Below are 20,326 nucleotides of genomic sequence, written 5' to 3' on the forward strand. Positions count from 1 at the left end.
GAGAAGAAGAAGCATACCTTGTTTTTTGTTGTATTTTTTTCCAGTTTGCAGTAAATACTGAACCATTTATTGGTTACATGACATAATTTACTCATTGCCTTCATATGCTGGGCCAGTGACTCCTAAATCATCTTCTTGATGTGTCAGGACTCTTTATGCACTCATACTTCCTTGTAATTACCAGAAGCATAAAACAGGACTGTCACTCTTAGCAGGGCACGATGCCAAATCATCACTTTGTGCGGCCGTTTCTGTTGCATCTTAACATGATGCTGCAGTCACATTAGAGAAAACAGTGGATGGACACTGGGGCACGTCCAAATTATTGCATTTGTGTGCAGTGAACGAAACAGTCTTGACAACAATCTTTTAAATGGTCAAGTCAAAGAAAGAACCAGGTATGGGCGACTCGCAGTCAGTTGCCATCTTCAAAGCAACTGGATTTGAAGATTTGAAACATGATTAACAAACACAGCCTTGATTTTATGTAGGAATATAACAAGAGTGCAACCAGTTGCAAACCAGTCGAGGCCCCAATTGCAAAGAGATGTTTTACAGACAAGTTGCACAAATCAACACAGACTGATTGATTGATTGCAACATGTTGCCCTCAGGGTGTTGCTGGTTAAGTTGACCAGTTGGTCACTGTAGCTACTTGCAGTTGGTCTCCAACAGCCATTGCCTACAATTGTTTCTTGGTTAAGGACTTGCATCTCTGTTTAAGTGGCTCGTGTCAGGTGTTCTCAGTTCTTCTTACTGGTATTTATTTCCACTAATAGGCAGCTCACACCACTGGAGAGTGTACGTGCCTAAATCATCCCTTCGTTTGGTACCAAAACATGTGACACGCAGTTAATTTTCTTACAGGTGGTTGGTTTGTTTCATAAAGATGTGGCTTCTTGGTCCATTTCTATACAAATTTGCATCCCTCTATGTAAACAGCTTTTGAACTGTGGCTTCTATTTGTGTGTTTAGATATTCTGCTCTTTATACTCTAAAGTCACCATGTGGGAAATGGGGAAAAAAGCTTGTTTAAGTGCTTTGAGGCGCTTCCTTTTCAAGCTGCTTCTTTTTTTGTAGGTCACATGAGCTTTATCTGAGCGCCTCGCTGTTTTATTTAATTAAATAATTTTTCACTCAAGTGTTGTTTTTTTCGGCGGGTGTTTTTTGTAGTCAAGCAGTTTTTTGTCCTGCTGTCTTGGATTTAAAAAAATAATAATGGGGGGGGGGGATTCCAGACTGAATAAAAGTTAAAGTGAATATAGTCAAACTGAAGAAAACACCTCTCACTGGTGGTTTATTCTTTCATCTGCCAATCAGCTTCTCATCTCAAACAATAGTCTTCCAGTGAGAGCGGCAGCAACAATGGGAGGAAGGGACCAGATTCTGCATTGTTTACTCTCCTCTCACAGTCCCGGGGCATCCAGAAAATCTCTCCCTCTCTGTCCTGCAGTAGCCCTGGCCAGATTGTATTTGGTATTATTCCCAGCTGAATGTCGGGTTCACCGAGGCTACGTGGATCAAACGAGCGACAGCTAGAATGTATTTGGTGTTATGCAAAACACTGGCAGTGTGCAGGTTTGCTGGCTGAGGGTCTAATTTGCTTCTGAGCAGGAGCTACAACGTCATCCAACCATCAATGGCAAGCCATACAGTTCTATATCGCTTGTCACAACGGTACCACCCCCACCACATCCGTCATCCCATCAGGAGAGCAACAGATTTATTGCCCACTCAGACAGGAATAACAAGGAAATGACAGAGAGCAAAGCCCACAGCGCCAGGCGCACCACTGATGCTGTGGACACATGACAGAAGACTCCGCAGAAGCGGCAGGCCCTGACAGGAGTCCTGGATGGGTGCAGCAAGGCTTCGCCGCTTAACTAACACCAGCAGCTTCAATATGTGTCTGTCACAGGCTGTAGTCTCCCAATGCTTCAAAGCTACCACCATTATTCCAGTTTGAAAGAGACCAACCACTTCAGTGAGCTACACTAACATTCAGACCTACTGACTGTAAATAAAAGATGGATAGATATGGAAAACGGCCCATTGGCTCCCTCTATCCATGACTTAATTTCACACTTTCCTGATGAGTTAGTTGTTGAATACAGTGGGATGTTTGTGTTGTAAAATGTGAATAAATATGTAAGTCAAAGTCTAAGAGGATAAAGCACATTTTTAGTGCAGTTGTACTTTTATCCTTCTTTTGGACTCTAATCTAATCTATTAGTTGTAATCAATGAGATTTTAAACTAGTGATTGAGAACCTAAAGCAATTAGAAAATGTTTACACAGGTCAAGTGATCCAGGAGGTCATTTTTATATGTTCTTATCCATGAGTGAGACCCACAAATAGACCTTGATGCATCATCAGTGAGCAGAAGAGTGTGTGTTATAGTTAATGTCACTGCATGTTTAATATAGGAGAGAAATTAGTGCATTGAAATGTGGACAATAAATGCAGTTTAACCTCGGTGTTCCTCAAGGCTGCATACTGGGACCCCCTCTGTTCTCATTCATGTTCCTGTCCACTTCACACACAGTGAATACGGCTGCGCACGACACCACAGAAACAGTAGTTCTCAGATTAAACTCAAGCGATGACTTATGTGCTAAACACCTTTAAGACACTTTGCTTTTCATCGGTGGACATCAGTCAAAGGAAGATGGCTGCCGTTCTTGAGCCTCCATCTGAAGCTTTTTTCTGTTAACACCGAGCTTCTCCTCCACATTGTTGCTGTGCACTTACTCTATACTTTAAGGTATTGTACAATGAAGAGCTACTTTTGGCTGGTTCCCTATTCACAAGGTAGGCAGGTAGCTCCACATGTTCTGTTTTTGTTTTTTGACATCAGATGGCCTTTCTGGCGCAACCCCAAAGGGATTTGTGTCTCCTCCTGGGATCAAACCGGTGAGCTTTCTTTTGTTAGGTAAATCACTAAACTTAAGATCGTGTACCATGATTGGCCAAATATTTGACTATTCAATATTTGTTCGTTGGGTAGGCATTCAGTTTTTCATTTTGGGTATTTGAATCTCTCTTGTTAACCTGCTTTATTTCACCTCATTGTTGCTAACATGTTGCTAAATGTTTGACATTTTTATGCCACAAACAGCATCCTGCTGCTCTCTGATCGCGTCTTGCTCTTTCTTCTGACATTGACAGAACTATCTCTCTGAAAGTAAATGTTGCTGAAATCTGCACACAGTTGCACGCTGCTCACAAAGGTTTATTTCTTTGCTCTTTATTACCCCAAACAATCCAAGAGCACGTCTATAAATCATGTTGTGGTTCGGTGCGCTATAAATTGAATTAATACCTTTAACACATAAAACTGAGAGGCAAAGCAGGATGAGCTGGAAATCGCCTTATAATCAGATTATTTCTTGACCTTTTTACCAGAGCGTGATTATACAGTAACAGAGCTGTGAAAATGTAGATGAGTTTGTTTGGAAAGCTAGACTGATGAATAAATTCAGGATGTTGAATATGGAGATATCTGAGCTCCGCTGAGACGTCCATTCCTCGCTGTAATTGGCCGTTGGCTGTAACAGCCGGCAAATCTGTGGGTGCGTGTTAACGTGACCTTCCACCTCTGTATCCGTTCTCCCAGATGGGGTCGTCTTTGTTATCTGAAGGCCCACACTGTCCTTCGCCTACACCCCCACCCTCTGAGCTTTGTAGGGGCTCCACCTCTTCTCTCCCCCACCTCAGTGATTTCAGATAGCACAACAAGGTCACTGTTAGCCCTGTATTGTATAACGCCACTTTTTAAAGTTCACTTACAAAAACACAAGGATGCCTTGACCCACTTCCTAAAAATACAGAAGGAGCCTTTCTGTTATATTTTGGTGTCTTTATCTTGTGTTTGAAACCAGATTTTTTAACTGCCTCCTCCTGCCAGACTGATGAGGGGAAACTCTGTCTGCAGAGTCTCAAATGATTTGTTGTTGATATTTTATGAACTGAAACATAAATCAACACTGAAAATCAGCTTTAGTTTAGTTGAGGGTCTAGATATGTTTCCAGTTTGGATCAGACGCCTCTGCTTTACATTACAAAAGCCCGTCGCTCACATTTAAATAGATTTCATTGCAAATAATGATTAAATGGAACCAGAATGGAAGCTGTTCTGAGGTGGATGTTTCTCTTTTTATAAATAAAGCTTGGATTGTGGATCAGGAGGTAGAGCAGGTCATTTCGCAGTAAGTCTGTGGAGGAGATCTCCACCTCCACAGTTTGCATGTTGACGTGTCCTTGGGCAAAATGCTGAACCCTTAAACCTGCTCCCCTCCCATGTGACTGAGTGTGCAGCAGGAAATGCATAAATGTGCTTGTACAGAACAAAAAACACAAGGAGAATGTGGCCTGTAGAGGTGATTTCTAAATTAAGCTGTAGCAATAAAATAAATATAAGTGGTCTTTGGGTTTTTAAATGTCTAACTTGCATATTTACATGTCAACGTTTCAAAATCTTGTCGTATATTTACTTTAAGGCTGAATATTCTGATTATTTAATAATATGCACACTGCTTTCTTGATTAACTGATATATTGTTGTGAGTTGTTATTTTTAAAAATCACATTTATCCAACAGCTGAAGATGTACAGTTAACAACGACATTAATTAATCACCACAATACATCCTAAATAATTTACTTGCAAATCACTTATAATTTATTCATGTGGTTGTTTCAGCCTAACTGTGGTCGTGTCTGAAAGCAGGAGCTGCCATGAAGTGTTTAGCTGCCATGAAGTGTTTAAATGTCCCCTCTCCTCCTGCAGAGCCTCTCCTGTGACCAGCGAGGAGCTCCTGGTCAGCTGTGGCTTCCTGCTCTGCAAAGGTCTGGTGTCCCACATGGATATGGTCTCCGTCCATCTCTGCTCCAGCCCCCGTCTCTTCTCCTTCCTGTCTCTGGCCTGGGGCTTTGTAGCGGACGTCGATATAGAGAGCGAGAAGTACCGTCACTTTGGCGCCGTCCGCTTCACCATTGGCACGCTGGTGCGGCTGGCCTCTCTCCGTGTCTATAAGGGCAGGCTGGCTTACCTGCCCGCCACCAGGGACCACAACAGCGAGGAGGCTTTGAGGAGTAACACAATGCTCTGCAAGGATCGGGTCCCCCCCGTGACACTACCTGCTGTAAGAGACTCCTCCTTCCACAACTCCTGCCACTCCAACAACTCCCTCAAAGTGAGGCGGGTGGAGAGCACGCCTTCCCGAAGCGTCACCAAAGCCCTCCCCGGCCCACACGATTCCCTGCTGCCACCTCTGGATCAGCCGCTGCCCGACGACTGGGTGGTGGTGCCGGAGGAAGACTTTGTCCTCATGCTGGCCATGTACCAATCCCACCTGGCGGAGGATCTCCTGGCGGCACCAGAGGCCACCCCGGACGACGGCGTCATTCATCTTTTTTACGTTAGAGCGGGGATATCGCCCACCGCGCTGCTGAGGCTGTTCCTAGCTATGGAGAAGGGTGCACATCTGACTACTAACTGCCAACATCTGGTGTACACTAAGGTGCGGGCGCTCAGGCTGGAGCCGTACTCGCCCAAAGGAATAATTACAGTAGACGGAGAGGTGGTGGAGTACGGCCCAGTACAGGCCGAGGTGCACAGAGGCCTGTCGAGGTTAATCACTGGATGAGACTGAACAATCTCGACTGCCCGCTTTCATCTCTGCTCTGTGACGGCGTTTAACAATAAATGTGTTCCACCTGTCGCATCAGGAGCTGTGCAGCTGCAGGAGCAAAGCAGCGGATTCAAGCCTCCTTCAGTATTAGACAAATAATGAAACAAACTCCAAATAATGCCATCAATTACACTAAAAATGACTTTTTTTCAAGCTTAGGTTGATATTTTATTATTAAACATTCTTTTCACAATAAGAGATTTTAGTACAGATATTTTGACCTGTAAATCAACACAAACTGAGTCCGTTCAAAGTTGATGCAATTGGCTCATTTCAAGCTCCATACTAGAGTAACATCAGTGGCTCCACAGTGTAGTGGTTTACACGCCCCAGTTCTAATTCCAGGAAGAGACACAAATCTCTAAACATGCGTAAAGCCCTGTGTGAAATTTGGGAACAGCCAAAACTGATCTTTTTATTATTCACAGTTAGCTTCCCTTCCCTTAAAACTGCTCGACGACATCAGAAAGATTCAAGAGTAGAGAAACAAATGTCTCAAACTGAGTGTTCAGCTCAGTTTTTCCTCATTTCCTGAAGTCTGTGAATATGTTTCTTTAATGGTTTTTGTTTTGTTTTACAACATTTGAAAAAAGAGGAAATAAACATTAATTTAGCAGCACAAACAATTCAAAAAGATCTGATGTAACAGGCTGTTATTGTGAAAAGATTTCATTTAAAAGTATTAAGCATCATTAGGTTTTTAATTCTGATTATTTAATGTGACTGTTAATTTAATACTGAACACTCCGAAGCCATGACTGTGTGAACTGACGGCAGTCCTGCCTCATTTGAGCTAAAACACAAACACATAAAGACCCACACGTTTCATCATCCATTCATCAAACGTTCAGCCTCCGGAGAACGAAAATCCATCACCATCTTTTTCCCGGCGTCTCGTTTCATCGCGGCTGCACGGACAGCGACGTTTGTCTGCGTCGCAGCAAACACATCAGCCAGAATTACAGCATCTTATGCAACGACGGGGGATTAGTTTTCTCTGGCCTTTACACTCCTCTGCAGTGCAGCGTGTTTGTGTCTGTTTGTGTGAGAGAGGCTGAAACTCGTAAATGAAAGCCTTTATGGACCTGACCTTCAGGAGGGAAGGTGCTCGTCTGTGTCACGGGCGACGCCAAGGCAGGAAAACGTCTGTTTCTTCATGGTATCTTAAAGTGAACCGCAGCTAAGCACATTGTATAAATAATCATTAGATATAAGTATTTATATTTAATTTATTTATATTTATTTTATCATGTATCAGAGCTTCGTGGGGCGCTCCTGCACCAGCGTTCCTGGTTTCTGATCAGAGGCCGTCACGTTGTTTCGCTCTCTGAAGAGTTTCTCATTGTTGCCTTAAACTCGTTAACTTGATCCTGTTTCTTAAAAGCACTAAAGGGTATTTCACACATTCAGTAGCGCCTCCCCAGTTCCCGATTTTTAAACCAGCCACGTTAACTTGTCCAAGCAGAATTGCGTTCAACATATCTTCATCCAGCCTAGAGGCTGTGTGGGCCTCAGCAAGTGAATCACACCAAAATTTAAGTAGAAGTCCTACTGGAACGTTGGGAAATTGAGTTTCAGCTGTGGAAGCTGCTGCCTGGCATCAGTGGATCCAGACTTGTCTGGGCGAGAGAGGTTCCCTGATTGCCAAATTTAATAGATTACAAATACGAATATGTATTCCATTGTTTAAGTGAATCACGGGTTAGAGTTGGGGTCACTGATGGCGACGGGTGAGAGTGAATGTAAAGAAGCAATCCACCTTAAAACACAGTAAACAAGCGGTCACACCCACAGAAATCTCACACAGCTTTGGCACCGTTTTCACGTTCATATTTCCCTCGTGACTCAGACTTTCTTTTGGCACGAGATTTTCATAAAGCGGCAGGAAAACATCAGAGGAGGAAAATTCGTTAGAGGTTTTGTTGACATAAACAGGGTGTGAAATCTGCGAGGCGATTGCTGCGCTTCCATCTTCACTTGCGACAGTTTTCAGTTTTTGTGTCTGTTTTTTTTGGTTTCGCAGGATGAAACCGCTCCAGTGAAAAATGTTCACAGGCACATTTTGTGTGGATGTGAATTCTGATTAAGCCCGATTTGTTTTTACACTCGCAACAAACAAAACTCCCTCAGCCGTGTCGTCGTGCTGCATGCCGGACCTTAAAAGCTGCAGAGCTCTTTGCCCGTTTAGAAAAACCACTACACCTCCAGCAAGTGTTTAAGTGCTCGCGGGTGGAGTTTCTCCCTCAAACAGCTGTGGCTCTGCTCCTCCTCACTTACGTGATGCTTCAGTTTGTATTTTTTTTTCCTTGCCTCGCTCTCTGCCATCCCGTCATTCTCACCATAGCACCCATCATCTTCTTCTGCTTTCAGCCATCTATTTGTTGCTTTTGGTGCCACTGCAGAGCAGTCACAGCGCGCACACACAGTGGCAGATTTATCATCACCGAGGTGTCCTTAGCATTGAGCTTTAAATCACAGAAAAATGGCTGCAGATTTCAAAATGTTTGTGAACACTGAGGAGCCTTAAACAGGGGTTTTGGGTGGAGCTGGTTACACAGAGTGTGAGGGAGTGGACATGGAGGAGGAGAAGGGGGAGATATTGACTTGTTAAATGCTGCATGAGGTGGGCGGTGTTGTGTTCCTTCCCCCTCACCCCGGGAAATCATTGGGGAACATTAGTAGACTGTCCAGATGCAGTGAGTCAGAGGAGGACGTGTTTCACTTCAAGCTGAGCAGTAAAATGAGGGAGGGGAGAGGCGACGGTGATCTTTAAGTCCACATACGAAGGAAAGTTGTGGAGCTTCGATGTGCCTACAGAGTCGCAGTAAACATGCTGATGTTTCCATGTTTTATTCAACACGCCAACGACTGTTTGAATCTGCAAAGGCTCAATCGTTAGAGACCAAAATTTGTTCCCTCTTCCGTGTTTTTTGCACAATGTACGCTTGTTGCCAACGCCACGTTAAAGCCTTCGTGGGACGTCGAGGTTGTGCTTCCATAGTATAAGTGAATCACGGGCCCTAATTTAAGTTTGTGCAATCGTGCTGGAAACCTGCTCGGTCCAGCTGGGGGATGAAGCAGGATCAACCTGCTATGATGATGTTCAATTATCTGGAAATTTGACTAAATTTAGAAGAAAAATAAACCTGCTTTTAAGCAGCAGCAGGTTTTCTGCTCTGTCTGAAAAAGCAAACATTATGTAACATTTAATTTTTTTTTCTAATGCAGAGTCCATTAGAGCACTTACATCTTTTATTTTTAATTTTTTTTCAGTGCAGTCAAATGTTTTATGTCCTGTGGTAGTGTGCCTTGATTGTGCTGCCCCCCGGTGGTTTAAGTGTGGCAGTGCAGTTAACTTGCTGCTTTTGGGTCAACTGAAGAAATGCTCATTTGTTTTTTTGGACACATTTAGAGACACCGATGAAAATATTTTATTATGAAAATTAAAAATATGCGAGAAATGGATTAGCTCTGACACGTGCTGACCCCATTTTTCTTCCTTTCATCTGATTGGCCAATGTCACGTCAATCACAAATTTAACAATCCAATCAGAGAACAGATGGGTTTGGCTGTCATACAAAGTATGTACAAAATATTTATGATCACAATTTGAGCCCATACATGGAGAGTCAGACCAGTTTTCCTCTGTAGGTCGATGTGACTGAAAATCCGAGTGATAGGGCGATGAAGGACCTGACAATTTGCTGTTTGTCTTTATCTGCTGCTTCTGAACCGCTGTCATCTTCTGTGTTTCAAAGTTTACGGTGAAGGGAAGACGAGTTGTTTTTATTTTATTTTTCAGTCATGCTGATTATTGAATGATTGATTCTTTATTCTAAGAGAGATCTATTTTTCCATTTAGATGAATGTAAGTTTTCTAAACTAATCAAATCACTCTACTGACGTGCTTTTGACTGAAACAAATAAATTGAATTATGACAAAAAAGACAAACTAGTGTTTGGTTTGTGAAACGCTGGCTGCGTCCTCCTCCTTCCTGCTGTCAGGATGAACTTCTCCAAAAATCAGATGTTCACTGAAAGGTTTGCCTGCACAGCTTATCTTATATGTAGGTCAGGGACACAGTAATTGCGTCCACGTGGCCTGAATACAAAGGAGGAAGATATCATCATCATCACCTGCACAAGGACAGAAAACTCAAAGGAGAAAAGTTTAAGTCATGACTGGGTCATGCATCCTGCATCTAGCTGCATCACAGGGTGATTTTGCAGGTTTACTCTCAGGTGTGTTACTGCTTCAAAACTACACCTGAAGACATAATCTATCACTGACAGGAAACCTGCAACGCAGTTCTTTAAGATTAAATGTTCAAGTTGCTTTACAATTTCTGACATTGGACCAAAATGAGTGGGTAGGTATGCAGCGCTGCAAACCTCTGATCTGGTGTGTTAATGAGGGATGTGTCCAACTCAAATCCACCCTAGGGAGGATTATTGAGGACAAATGTTCCACATTCAGGGCTTTTGATAAAAAGTTATATTAATCTTGAGTAAATATGATAATTAAATAGTTGTTGAAATTGTGGAGCTCATGTCTCCACTTTACCAAGATCTGGAAGAAGACCTGGACTGCCATCCTCAGATGAGAGGAAGCTGGTTTGGTTGTTCAGGAACAACCCAGGAGCCACTGAAGCTCAAGGAGTTATTAGAGGGTGCCAACCAAGAAAGAAGCCCCTACTCCAAAATCATCATCTTCAAGCTCGACTCGGCTGCCCACACAAGCCAAACGCCTTCAGGAGAAAAGACTGAGCTTTTTGGTTAGAGGAGTAAATGTGAGGCTTTCAAAGAACACTGTACCAGTTGTCAAGCATGGTGGTGGTAGAATCATGCTTTTGGGCCGTTTTGCTGCCTGTGGTACTGGTACATGACACAAAGTGGTGGAATAATAAAGAAAGACTACCCCTCCAAATTCTTCAGCTTCCCCTCAAATCAAGAGCTAGACAGTTGAAACGTGGACACAGATCTTCCAACACACTAATGATGCCGAACACACAATTATTTTTTTTTTTTTTAAAGTAGATAAAGGCGGATACATTTTAGCCCTGGGTGGATTAGAGAAAATCCAACATAAATTCAAACTAGCACACCTAATTCTTGTTTTTTAAAATGATTAAAGATGCTGTACAATCATCCCAACCCTAGAAAAAAGAACTCATCAAGAGCCCAAAATTATGACATTCATGCCCATGATGTTCATATGACAATCTCAGCTGATGGGCTGCAGGAAAATCAATTTGTTTTATTAAATTTTCTGCCTCTGCTGACTCGAAATCTCAGTTTCACAGATACGGATTTATTTTGGTTTAAACACCTGGAGACGCTGGCGCCTTCATTTTGACCTCGACCCGGTCTGAGAGCATTTCAGCTTCATCATCTGGAGGGAAAAACAAAAAAAAACTACAACACAGCATCTCTCAATGTTTCAAACCATTCGTGTGTTTGAGGCAGTGTAGCTGAACTAGCCCCGAGGCTTTGCCATATTCATCTCTACAGCAGCCATAACTCTTTAATTCAACCCAATGAAAAGGGACCAATTTCTTAAACAGTCAGACCAGTGCATTCAACCACCAACTTCCTAATCACCTGTCCAAGTAGGATAACAGGTGAGGCTGGAGCTCATCCAAACAATGGACAAGAAGCAAAGTTCCCTCCGGACAGGTTGATAATCCAGCGTTAAGAAAACGATCATCCGTGCTCATGTGCCGCTCCGTACACCTGCATACTTTGTTTTTCTTTCCCGTTCACAGCTGCATCAGGGTTTGGATACACAGGTAATTGAACCTGTTCATTTCCAGCATGTCCTCCACTACAGCAGCAGGCTTGATTCACACTGGACCTTTTAGCTCCTCCCCCTTTAACCCAACTTTTTTCTGATTGACTGCAACTTGCAAACAGAAGGTTTGAACAGCAGGTGGGTGGAGCTTCTGTGCCTAAGATAATGATATTCAGGACCTCCCTTCTTTCTGACATCATACAGGTACAAAAAAATAAAAAGTCACTGTAAGAGCTTGTATCTGACAGAGAAACAGGTTAAAAGTGGAGCAGGTCGCCTTTAATAACATTCATTCATTACCGAGTTTGTACTTTTCAGGTGATTTCCTTCTTATTATTTTTGTATCCGGCACAAATAAAGCCACAAAGCTTCTATGGTAATGCTTGCAAAGTTTAATACATCACTGTACAGTCGTCTTAAAGCAACAAAAGTAAACCATTAAAAAGATGAAACAATAAGTACAATACACACTCAGCATTTTGTACATACTCTACGCCCCGACTCATCACAACTCAAGTTTGTGTTAAATATATACTGTATGTATTCATATATTTCAATATAGTCATGATGTCTGTACAGAGGGAATCAGGCTACAAATTATAACTGAGTTCCTTTTTTTTGTTTGTTTTTTTAAATATTATATCAATAACAGGCCACTGTGGAAATGTAGACATCGTACAGTCAAGTCTTGTGTGTAGCCCATTCGAAAGGCTTAAAGCAACAATGTTACATGCTTTGGCTGTAAAACAAACCTCTCGCATTAATAATAATAATAATAATAATAATAATAATAATAATAATGGTTTCAATCTGAAGAATATACACACATACACAGAAAATTATACAAAGCATCATGGGCTTGATATCCTGTCGGACTTTTATTTTGAGATCTAGAGATGGATTCACATTTTCTGTTAATGCTTCTGTTGATAAATGAGGACGAGGGTGAAAGATGAAGATGGCGGGAGTAATGTCACCTCCTGGTTCTCGGTGGAGCCGGGGAGGGAAACACGCTCCTCTTGAGATGTGCGACATTTTACGAACAGCAGCATGATGACAGGAGGTAAAAAAAGAAAAAAAAAAAAAAAAAAAAAAGAGGGAAACGATGCTAGAGGCAGCAGTAAAGGCAGTGAAATCATGAAAAAAGTAAAATCTGAGAAGAGGAAAACAAATCACGGATGCCTGATTTCCACATCTGATACAGGGGGAAGAAAAGAAAAAAAAAAGGGGGGGGGGGGGGGGGTGTAAAAAAAAAAGGAAGACAATACAAAACAAAAAATACCCTCATGTTTATTCGTTTATTAATTATTATAAGTCTCTAAACGCAGCGGCTCTTGGCTTGTTGTTTCTATACTTTCATACTCTTCTGTTACTGCTTTCTCATCCACAAACACTTCTCAGCATCACAGATCAGCACAGGCAGCGCTATTAAAGCATCACAGGGCATGTCTGACCTGTCCAATAATAATAATTACTAATAATATTTAGTAGAATAAGAATAACGAATGCAATTCTTTCAAAAGTTGTAAACACAGAATGCAGATTTTCCTCAGGAAGCACGATTGGACCCAAAGGTTTGAGTTTCACAGCTTTGTGGAAACTTTGTAGCTAAAACCCCTTTTTTTTCCTCCTTTCATCCAAATGTAAGATATTTACTGTAGAGGCGTCATCCCATTGGCCACTTGAATCAGAAAACTAACTAAAAATGAACAATTAGGCAGATTAATTATATCATCAACATTCATACTCGACTGCAGTTTACGTTCTGATCTAATTCAACTGGGCACGTGCAGTTTGGAGGGGGAACGAATCAGAACACGGCAGCGGTGGGAAGGGGAATGAGAGAAGGGAAAAAAACAAAAAACACTGGAGCAGGATTTTAGTGGTTTTTAATGCGTGTCCAGGCCTGCGTGGGTTAATGAGTAAAGCAAGACACAAGCAGCTCTGTACACAAGAGATCATTAAGAACAATTCAAGTAAGGCAACATGTTGACATGAGATGGCGGAATGGATGCCGTGTGGATTTTTTTTGTTGTCGTTTTTCATTGTTTAAGTTGTGTCATCTGCAGTGATGTGGGGTTGACTACAGTTCAGTGAGTAAAACCACCTGAAATGGATCAAAAGTTCGACGTTGGCGTACGAACCGCCTTGATAAATCCTCCGACTAAACTGCGCCACATACACTCGCCCGACTGGCCGCACCGCGTGCTCCTCTGCACGCACACCAAACAGCTCCAAACCTCCGGAGGTTGATTCGTATGTAAACTTTGCCACTCGATGTTCGCCGCGTGCTCCGGTGATGAGCGAAGGAAGATGCCAGCGAGCGTGTGGTGGTAGAAGTGGTCTGTGGTTGGCAGTTTTACTGACGTTCGGCCTGTTCTTCTGTGAAGATTCGCGTGAGTGTGTGAACAGAGAGAATTTGGCAGAAAGCGTAACAACCGGTGAGAAAAAGTGGTTTTATGCGCGTCGCCTCTCCCAAACTTGATTGTCCTTTCGTTCGTTCGCTCGTTGTAGTGCAGGATGGTACAGTGATAACATCAGTAGTGCTACAGATAGCTGCAGTCGACCCGTCGCTGACCGGGAGCTGGGCTGTGCAGTTTTTCCAGTGGTACCCAGTTACTTCTTCATCCGGCAAATCCCCCCCCCCCCCATACGGCAGAGGATGCTGGAGGCTAGTGGGATCATGAGAGGGGGTGTAGGAGAGGACATGGCACTGATTCCTCATCTCACTCTTTTTTTTTTTTTCTTTTTGCATCCACGCCACCACAGTTCTTACTGGCGCCACTTTTTTTCCCCCTTTTCTGTTTTTTTTTTTTTTTTTTTTTAACCTGCGTCCATGAAAAGATGACAGTGTGTGAATGACGAGGCAGCTCCCTCAGGTGTGTGTGCAGGTGGGTGAGTCGCTCTTTATGCTTCGCACTCGTCTGCAGGGACACTGAAGGAAACAAAAACATGATCAAATCGTCGTCCCGAGCAGAGCCCGCTCACGCTCCCGATCAAAGGTGCGGCTCTCTTGCAATCGTGGTTCGATTATGGGGGCAAGAAAAGGCAGAATGTTGTGGAGTTCAGGGCAGCAGGAGCAGTAAAGACTAAGAAATGGAGGTAAAGGTTAAAAATGTGGGCAGTGCTGGGGGCTTAGTGCAGCTCTGGACAGGGGTACAGCAGACAGAAAGCTGTAGCCCCCCTCTCCCAGACAACAAGTAATGGATCCTCCTCGACGGCTTGAGGCGGATGAAAAGGTAGAAGAAGAGGAGGAAAAGGAGCAGGGAACAGTGCAGTGGCATACTGGGAAAGGATGAGGAGGCACTTACTTGTCCTCTGTGTGCTCGGGGATGCCTGCGGCTGCCAGCGCAGCTCGGTACTGCTGCAGCACGCCTCGGACGCTCTTCACGAATCCCTTTGAAAGCGGGAAGAGCGGGAAGCCGATGTCGGGGTAACCGCTGCCCTCCGGGAGGAAGCTTCGGTAGCTCTTTCTCCTTTTCTTTGGTCTCACCACTGGCTGGCTCCCCGAGGAGCCCGCCCCTCCTGCGCTCGCTGCGGCAGAACCCAACTCGGACGTCCCGGTGCGGCTTATGGAGCCGGGCCCCGCAGCGCTGCCCCTGTTTTCACTGCCCAGAGAGCTGTTCCCCAGGTTGCTGTCGCAGTCTGAGTTGTTGCCCAGCTCCTGCTGAGAGGCTGCTGTGGTGGAGGGACTCAGTCCTGAATCCTCCAGCTCCTCCTCCATAATACTGGTGACACCTGCTCCCGTGTATCCCTCCTCCCCCGCCTTACCGGGGCTGCTGTGGGCCACCGCCACGGGCCCCGATCCCAGGGCCAGCTGCTCATCCAGAGGCTCCACAGATGAAGGTCGGTCCTTGGAGTGCTGAGCCCTGGAGTACGGGTGTGCGGCCTGCCCTCGCTCCGCAGAGTCGTGCAGCTCCAGCCACGACTCCAGCCGGTGGACGAGCCGCCAGCCATTAGAAACAAAGTGCTCCTGGATCTCCTGCTTGAAGACCTCAATGGGATTCTGGAGGAGTTGCGTCATAGACTGCACCATCTTGATCAGAGCCATCTCATTGTAGCAGCGACTGTTCTCGTATCCCTCCTGGAGGCCTCGGTCACTGTCGAAGCCGGCCTCGTTGTAGTAAGGCTCATTGACGAGGATAAGGCCTGCAGGCACACATCGAATCAGGATTTGTGAAAAACAGAAAAATAGCTCAAGACTGTGAAATCTGCTAATTCAACTGCAACATTTGAAGCTAAAAGATATCCGAGATTTAAAACCTGGATTCTGTTAGTCTGGCAGGCTGCAGATGTTGTATGGACATGGTGTCATGTCTGTGTGTGAGGCAGATATATTTAGTTGAGTAACTTCTGAGCAAATGAAAACATGAATAAAACATTTTCAGCTGCAGAGAAGAGAAGCAGCAGTGTGTGTGTGTGTGCTTGGTATTACAGCAATCTGGGGACCTACATCAGTTTCATGTTCACATTGTGGGGACGTGTCTTCCTTGTGAGGACAATGTACTTTGTTAAGTTAGGAATGCAAGCTTTAGAGGTCAGAGTAAGTAAAGGTTAGACCAGGGTGAGAGAAAATCTGCAGGAAATGAAAGTGAGTCAGTGTGAGGTCCTCTGTAGTGATGGATGCACAATCTGTGTGTGTGGGTGTGTGATTGCACTAACCTTGTATCGAGATGAGGACTTGCAACAGGCTGGACTTGCTGGTCCATCTCTCAGTGCCCTGCAGATCACAGCAGCATTAAAACAGCTCAGCACTGACGTCTCTGACTAGTGAACAGTTCACTTAACGCTACAATAAGCTAAAGTAAAGTCGTCCCCAGATTACACTTTTCTCACATTAGATTACAATAAAACATCCAAAGGTACTGTGTGTGTGCAGCCTGGACACTTTAAACCCCAAAACATTCAGCAGTTATACAATTCGTACTTTAGGTTCATATGTTGAGAGTTTAACTGTAACTATAACCTGGTTGGTTACAGTTACAGTGCTGTTTCTAAGTTAGTCCTCTATTCTTTTCATTAAAGGTGAAAGAAATGTGTGTTATTCTCCGTGTCTCCAGCTATCTTGTCTCCCTCTTCTCTTCCCTGAGCCTGGTTCTGTAGGAGGTTTCTTCCTGTTAAAAGGGAGTTTTTCCTTCCCCCTCTTGCCAAGAGTCATATATCCACCCTGAAATCCACACCACTCTAATCATCCATAGTGGTTGAATCAGCCACACTGAAGCAACAGTGGAAAAAAACAAAACAAAAAACCAACCTACTACAATCAGGAAAATCTGAAATGTGACACCTCGTACATCAGACACACCAGAAAGACTCTGACTGCCAAGTCCAATTAATTTAAAAGTTTAAACTGGTTTAACAAAAACACTTCAGGGTGATCAACTGAATCTTTCAGGCTGAAGTTTGGAGAAACACACTTCACTGATGTTGTTTATGATTGGGTGATGAAGAAGAGGGACAGATTGGTGAACACCGTACTGCAGTGACCTGATAAAAGTCCACTGAGAATACTCTGAATCATGTGCTCGGGCTACAAAGACCATCTTGAGGCTGTCCACACCTCCGGCACTCACCTTGCCTATCCAGGTGCCCAGCAGGCTGACGCAGACCTTGCCGTTGTCGTAGAGGTTGGGATTGAGGCGGCCGCTGCACTGGGACAGGTATCGAAACAGAGGCGGCACAGCTGGGTAGATGTTAGGCAGCTGGATGTCAAACAGGAACACACCGTCCTCGTAGGGCGTACGAGTCGGCCCTTTGATCAGAGCCGAGAACAGGTCCTGTGGTGGAGCGACAAAAGAAAAGTACAACATGTTTGATGTTGTAATCTAAAGGAGGCCGATGTTCAGGCGTCTGCAGGAGAATACGTATGAGATAGCAGAACAAAGTACAGTGCAGCAGACGTAAGAGTAAAGCCTGGCTGCTTCTACCTTTCATTCCCTGTAATTTTTTAAATATTTATTCTTTTATTAATACTTTTAAACCTCATGCTGGCATTTGGGTTTGAAAAAGGCCCATTAGTGATCATGAGGCTTTTAAGAACTAGCAATTTAATTTTATGCTGTCAAAACGACTTTTTCCAACTTAAAAATGTAAGTTGTGTAAAAGGAATGAAAATATTTTCTGCACATTTGTGGCCTTGAATCTCTGCTGAAGGCATTTTTTTAATACAGCGGAGAAAAACAAAGGCTTTTGAATTACTACATATCTACAAATGGTTGATTTCACCTAAATATGAAGGTGGTGGTAAATTTGTGTCCTTGTTTAGTGTCTTTTAGTAAATCTACAGATTTTCCAGCATTAAATGAAACCGTCCAAATTTGGAGCATATTACTAAAGAAGAATAATCTGTTTAATGATTGGGATCATTTCCTGCTCCATATTTTTACTCTTTGACTCCACTACACTAGCTTTGCATAACCTACAGTTCAAAATAATCCTCAGCTTTTACGCAACCTTCAACTCAGCTCTTCAATTAATCTACACTGTAAACAAGACAATTTAGCTCCTCCCCTTTTAAGCCTTCAGACACGCTCACAAACTTTCTGTTTCCGAGAAGAAACCAAAGGTGGAAAATCAGGAAAAGCAGAAAAGTTTAATTCTGAAAAATGACAATAAAAGCATGCACTGCTTTACTTTCCCGGCATTAATGACAGGAAACCCACCATGCGGTCCTCAAAGGTTTTGACCATGATGCCATCAGGCAGCGATGTCGCTAGCAGAGCCATTTCCTTCCTCACCGTGCTGAAGAACTTCTTCGCCTCCGCAGGCTGGAACTCCATTTTCTTAAACGAGTGAGTTTCTGTGAGAGACAGAAAGGAGGACGGCAACGAATGATGACTGAACACGACCACAGTAAGAAAGAAATCTACACAATTAACTGAGCATTCAGTACACAAAACGATGCGTTCACAGGTGCGACTGTGTTAGTGAAAACCATGCAGGGAAAAAATAAATCCTAAAGCAGCAGATCAGGCTGATGGTGATCTGACCCACTTCTGACACGACGTGTATATTTATTGTATTTGCCGTTCATCCTCTGTCCTCCTGAACGATCTGCAGGTCTCTACTGGACTTACAGGTTCAGCTACACCGATGATGTAAACCACCCGATTGTGCCCATAAACCATATAAAGCAAACATGGACTCAACATCTGTGTTTTGGCCGCAGCTGTGTTTGTGTTTTGGAGCCAAAATTGACCATATTTGGATGAGGGGGCGGGGTGTTTAGTTATCAGCTACGGCGAGTTTGGGAAACCATCCGCAGAGGCCATAACAGTTTTCCTGCAGGCTGTAAATAAACTTCTGTTGTCTCTATTTTTGAAGCCAGCTTAAAGGAAGTGCACTTTTTTAACATTTCAAGTTTACTTCATTTTTCAGCTCTGGAGAAAAACCAACAGCAACATCTCAGCGCATTTATGTGGTTTGTCAGTTCTTTTTCTTTGTAAAGTTAACAAACAGAAATTCCTGCCTCAGACAGTCGAGCAAGGTTCAGTAAAGATCAAGACACTGGAAAAATAAAACCAAAGGAGATCTGGAGGAGGATAGATGGTGTAAAACAAAGACAACAAGCGTGGGGGGGGAAGAGAGTCACAGGTTACACATCTGAATGTCTTACCTGGTGCCCACTCTAGCACCGAGAACACCTCCCCCTTGGCACTGGTAAATGTCACACCGGGTTTGCCGCCGCTCTGCTGGCACAGTACCGGCGTGTCACTGAGAATCTCACTGGGCCACTCCTGCTGACCTACGGGTGTCTGAGCCTCCTGCTGGGGCTTTTCATCTCCAGCTCTCTCTGCCTGTAACGCAGCGACAGGTAAGACGCGGTCTAATGAGCGGAGATATCTAAACGAGGTAAGAGCAAAATGATTGTACACACCTGTTTAACACCCGCCTCCATCCCTGCTCCCACACTCCCCACTGCCTCCACCACAGCTTCCATCTTCTCCTCCTCCACGATGGCCACGTTGTCCAGAGTCTTCCTCAGGTTTTCCTGGAGCTTCTTGATATCGTCTAGGAAGCGTTTCTCCTTGGTCGGTTTTTCTTGGGTCGTCGGCGTCACCGAACTCGCCACGTTAGTCATGGAAGCGGGTTCGACGGAGGTCGGGGAGGTTGGGGAGCCACCGGTCCAGAGCTGCTCCACAGTCATATTCTTCAAGCTCTCCAGGATCTTCAGCGCCTCTTTCAACTCCCTGAAGCCCCGAGAGGCTCCATCCTTACCGGGTTTCTCCGCTCCGTTCACAGCTCCTCCTGCAGCGGTTCAGACACAAGCCGACAAAATGACCACAAAAGCAGTTTACAGCAAAAGACAGAAACTGTTTCTTTGATGCGAAAGCACCGTGTGATTTTGATTATTGACTGCATCAAATTTTTTTTATTGTTTTTGCTCCATTTGACTTATTTTTATTTTTTTATAAGGGGTTTAAATATACTGTTTTATATACACAAACTAGTCAAAATAAATGCAAATAAATCCATAAAATGTGGTCAACAAATTCCACCAAAATACCAGAAACGACGTCACATTATATATTTTTTAATATCTTCACTCTTTGCATGAAAAACATCCACGAGTCTTCAGTTTATAGGTTAATTTCTTTTTTTTTTTTAAACAGCCAGGTATCATAGTTTTTAGCATCCAGTATTCAAAAAAGAAGAAAATTTGAACATGTTGAGGGTTATTTTCAGATTAATAAACAAACATGCTGATCTAACAAGTATTTAAGGCAGCAGGACGGTGGATGAGTCATAGTGAACTACAACTAGAGGCGAGAAATATAATATAGGAAAATGCCATCAAGATAAATACTGAGATGTTTTGCAGAATTTTAGAGCAGCGTGTGAC

At 43.7% G+C, this 20,326-nt stretch overlaps 2 protein-coding genes across 2 annotated transcripts in view; one reads left to right on the top strand and one right to left on the bottom strand.

Moving 5' to 3' along the window:
• The window catches only part of LOC146708050 (sphingosine kinase 1-like), a 41,153-nt gene extending 32,301 nt beyond the window's left edge, over window positions 1-8,852 (top strand). Inside the window, exon 5 of the mRNA XM_085459768.1 lies at window positions 4,789-8,852. Within this exon, the coding sequence (XP_085315894.1) occupies window positions 4,789-5,647 (859 nt within the window). The 3' untranslated portion in view covers window positions 5,648-8,852. The remainder of the gene's footprint in view (window positions 1-4,788) is intronic.
• Window positions 8,853-13,356: 4,504 nt separating this feature from the next.
• The window catches only part of ube2o (ubiquitin-conjugating enzyme E2O), a 44,358-nt gene continuing 37,388 nt past the window's right edge, over window positions 13,357-20,326 (bottom strand). Inside the window, exons 17-23 of the mRNA XM_085459769.1 lie at window positions 19,361-19,731; window positions 19,100-19,280; window positions 18,147-18,283; window positions 17,058-17,261; window positions 16,147-16,204; window positions 14,796-15,633; window positions 13,357-14,419 (exon numbers count right to left, since the gene is read on the bottom strand). Of these exons, the coding sequence (XP_085315895.1) occupies window positions 14,392-14,419; window positions 14,796-15,633; window positions 16,147-16,204; window positions 17,058-17,261; window positions 18,147-18,283; window positions 19,100-19,280; window positions 19,361-19,731 (1,817 nt within the window). The 3' untranslated portion in view covers window positions 13,357-14,391. The remainder of the gene's footprint in view (window positions 14,420-14,795; window positions 15,634-16,146; window positions 16,205-17,057; window positions 17,262-18,146; window positions 18,284-19,099; window positions 19,281-19,360; window positions 19,732-20,326) is intronic.

This window comes from Copadichromis virginalis, linkage group LG6 (genome assembly GCF_057382275.1).
Source record: "Copadichromis virginalis isolate Kocher_CV1m ecotype Utaka linkage group LG6, C_Virginalis_male_GT1.1, whole genome shotgun sequence".
Taxonomy (NCBI): Eukaryota; Metazoa; Chordata; class Actinopteri; order Cichliformes; family Cichlidae; genus Copadichromis; species Copadichromis virginalis.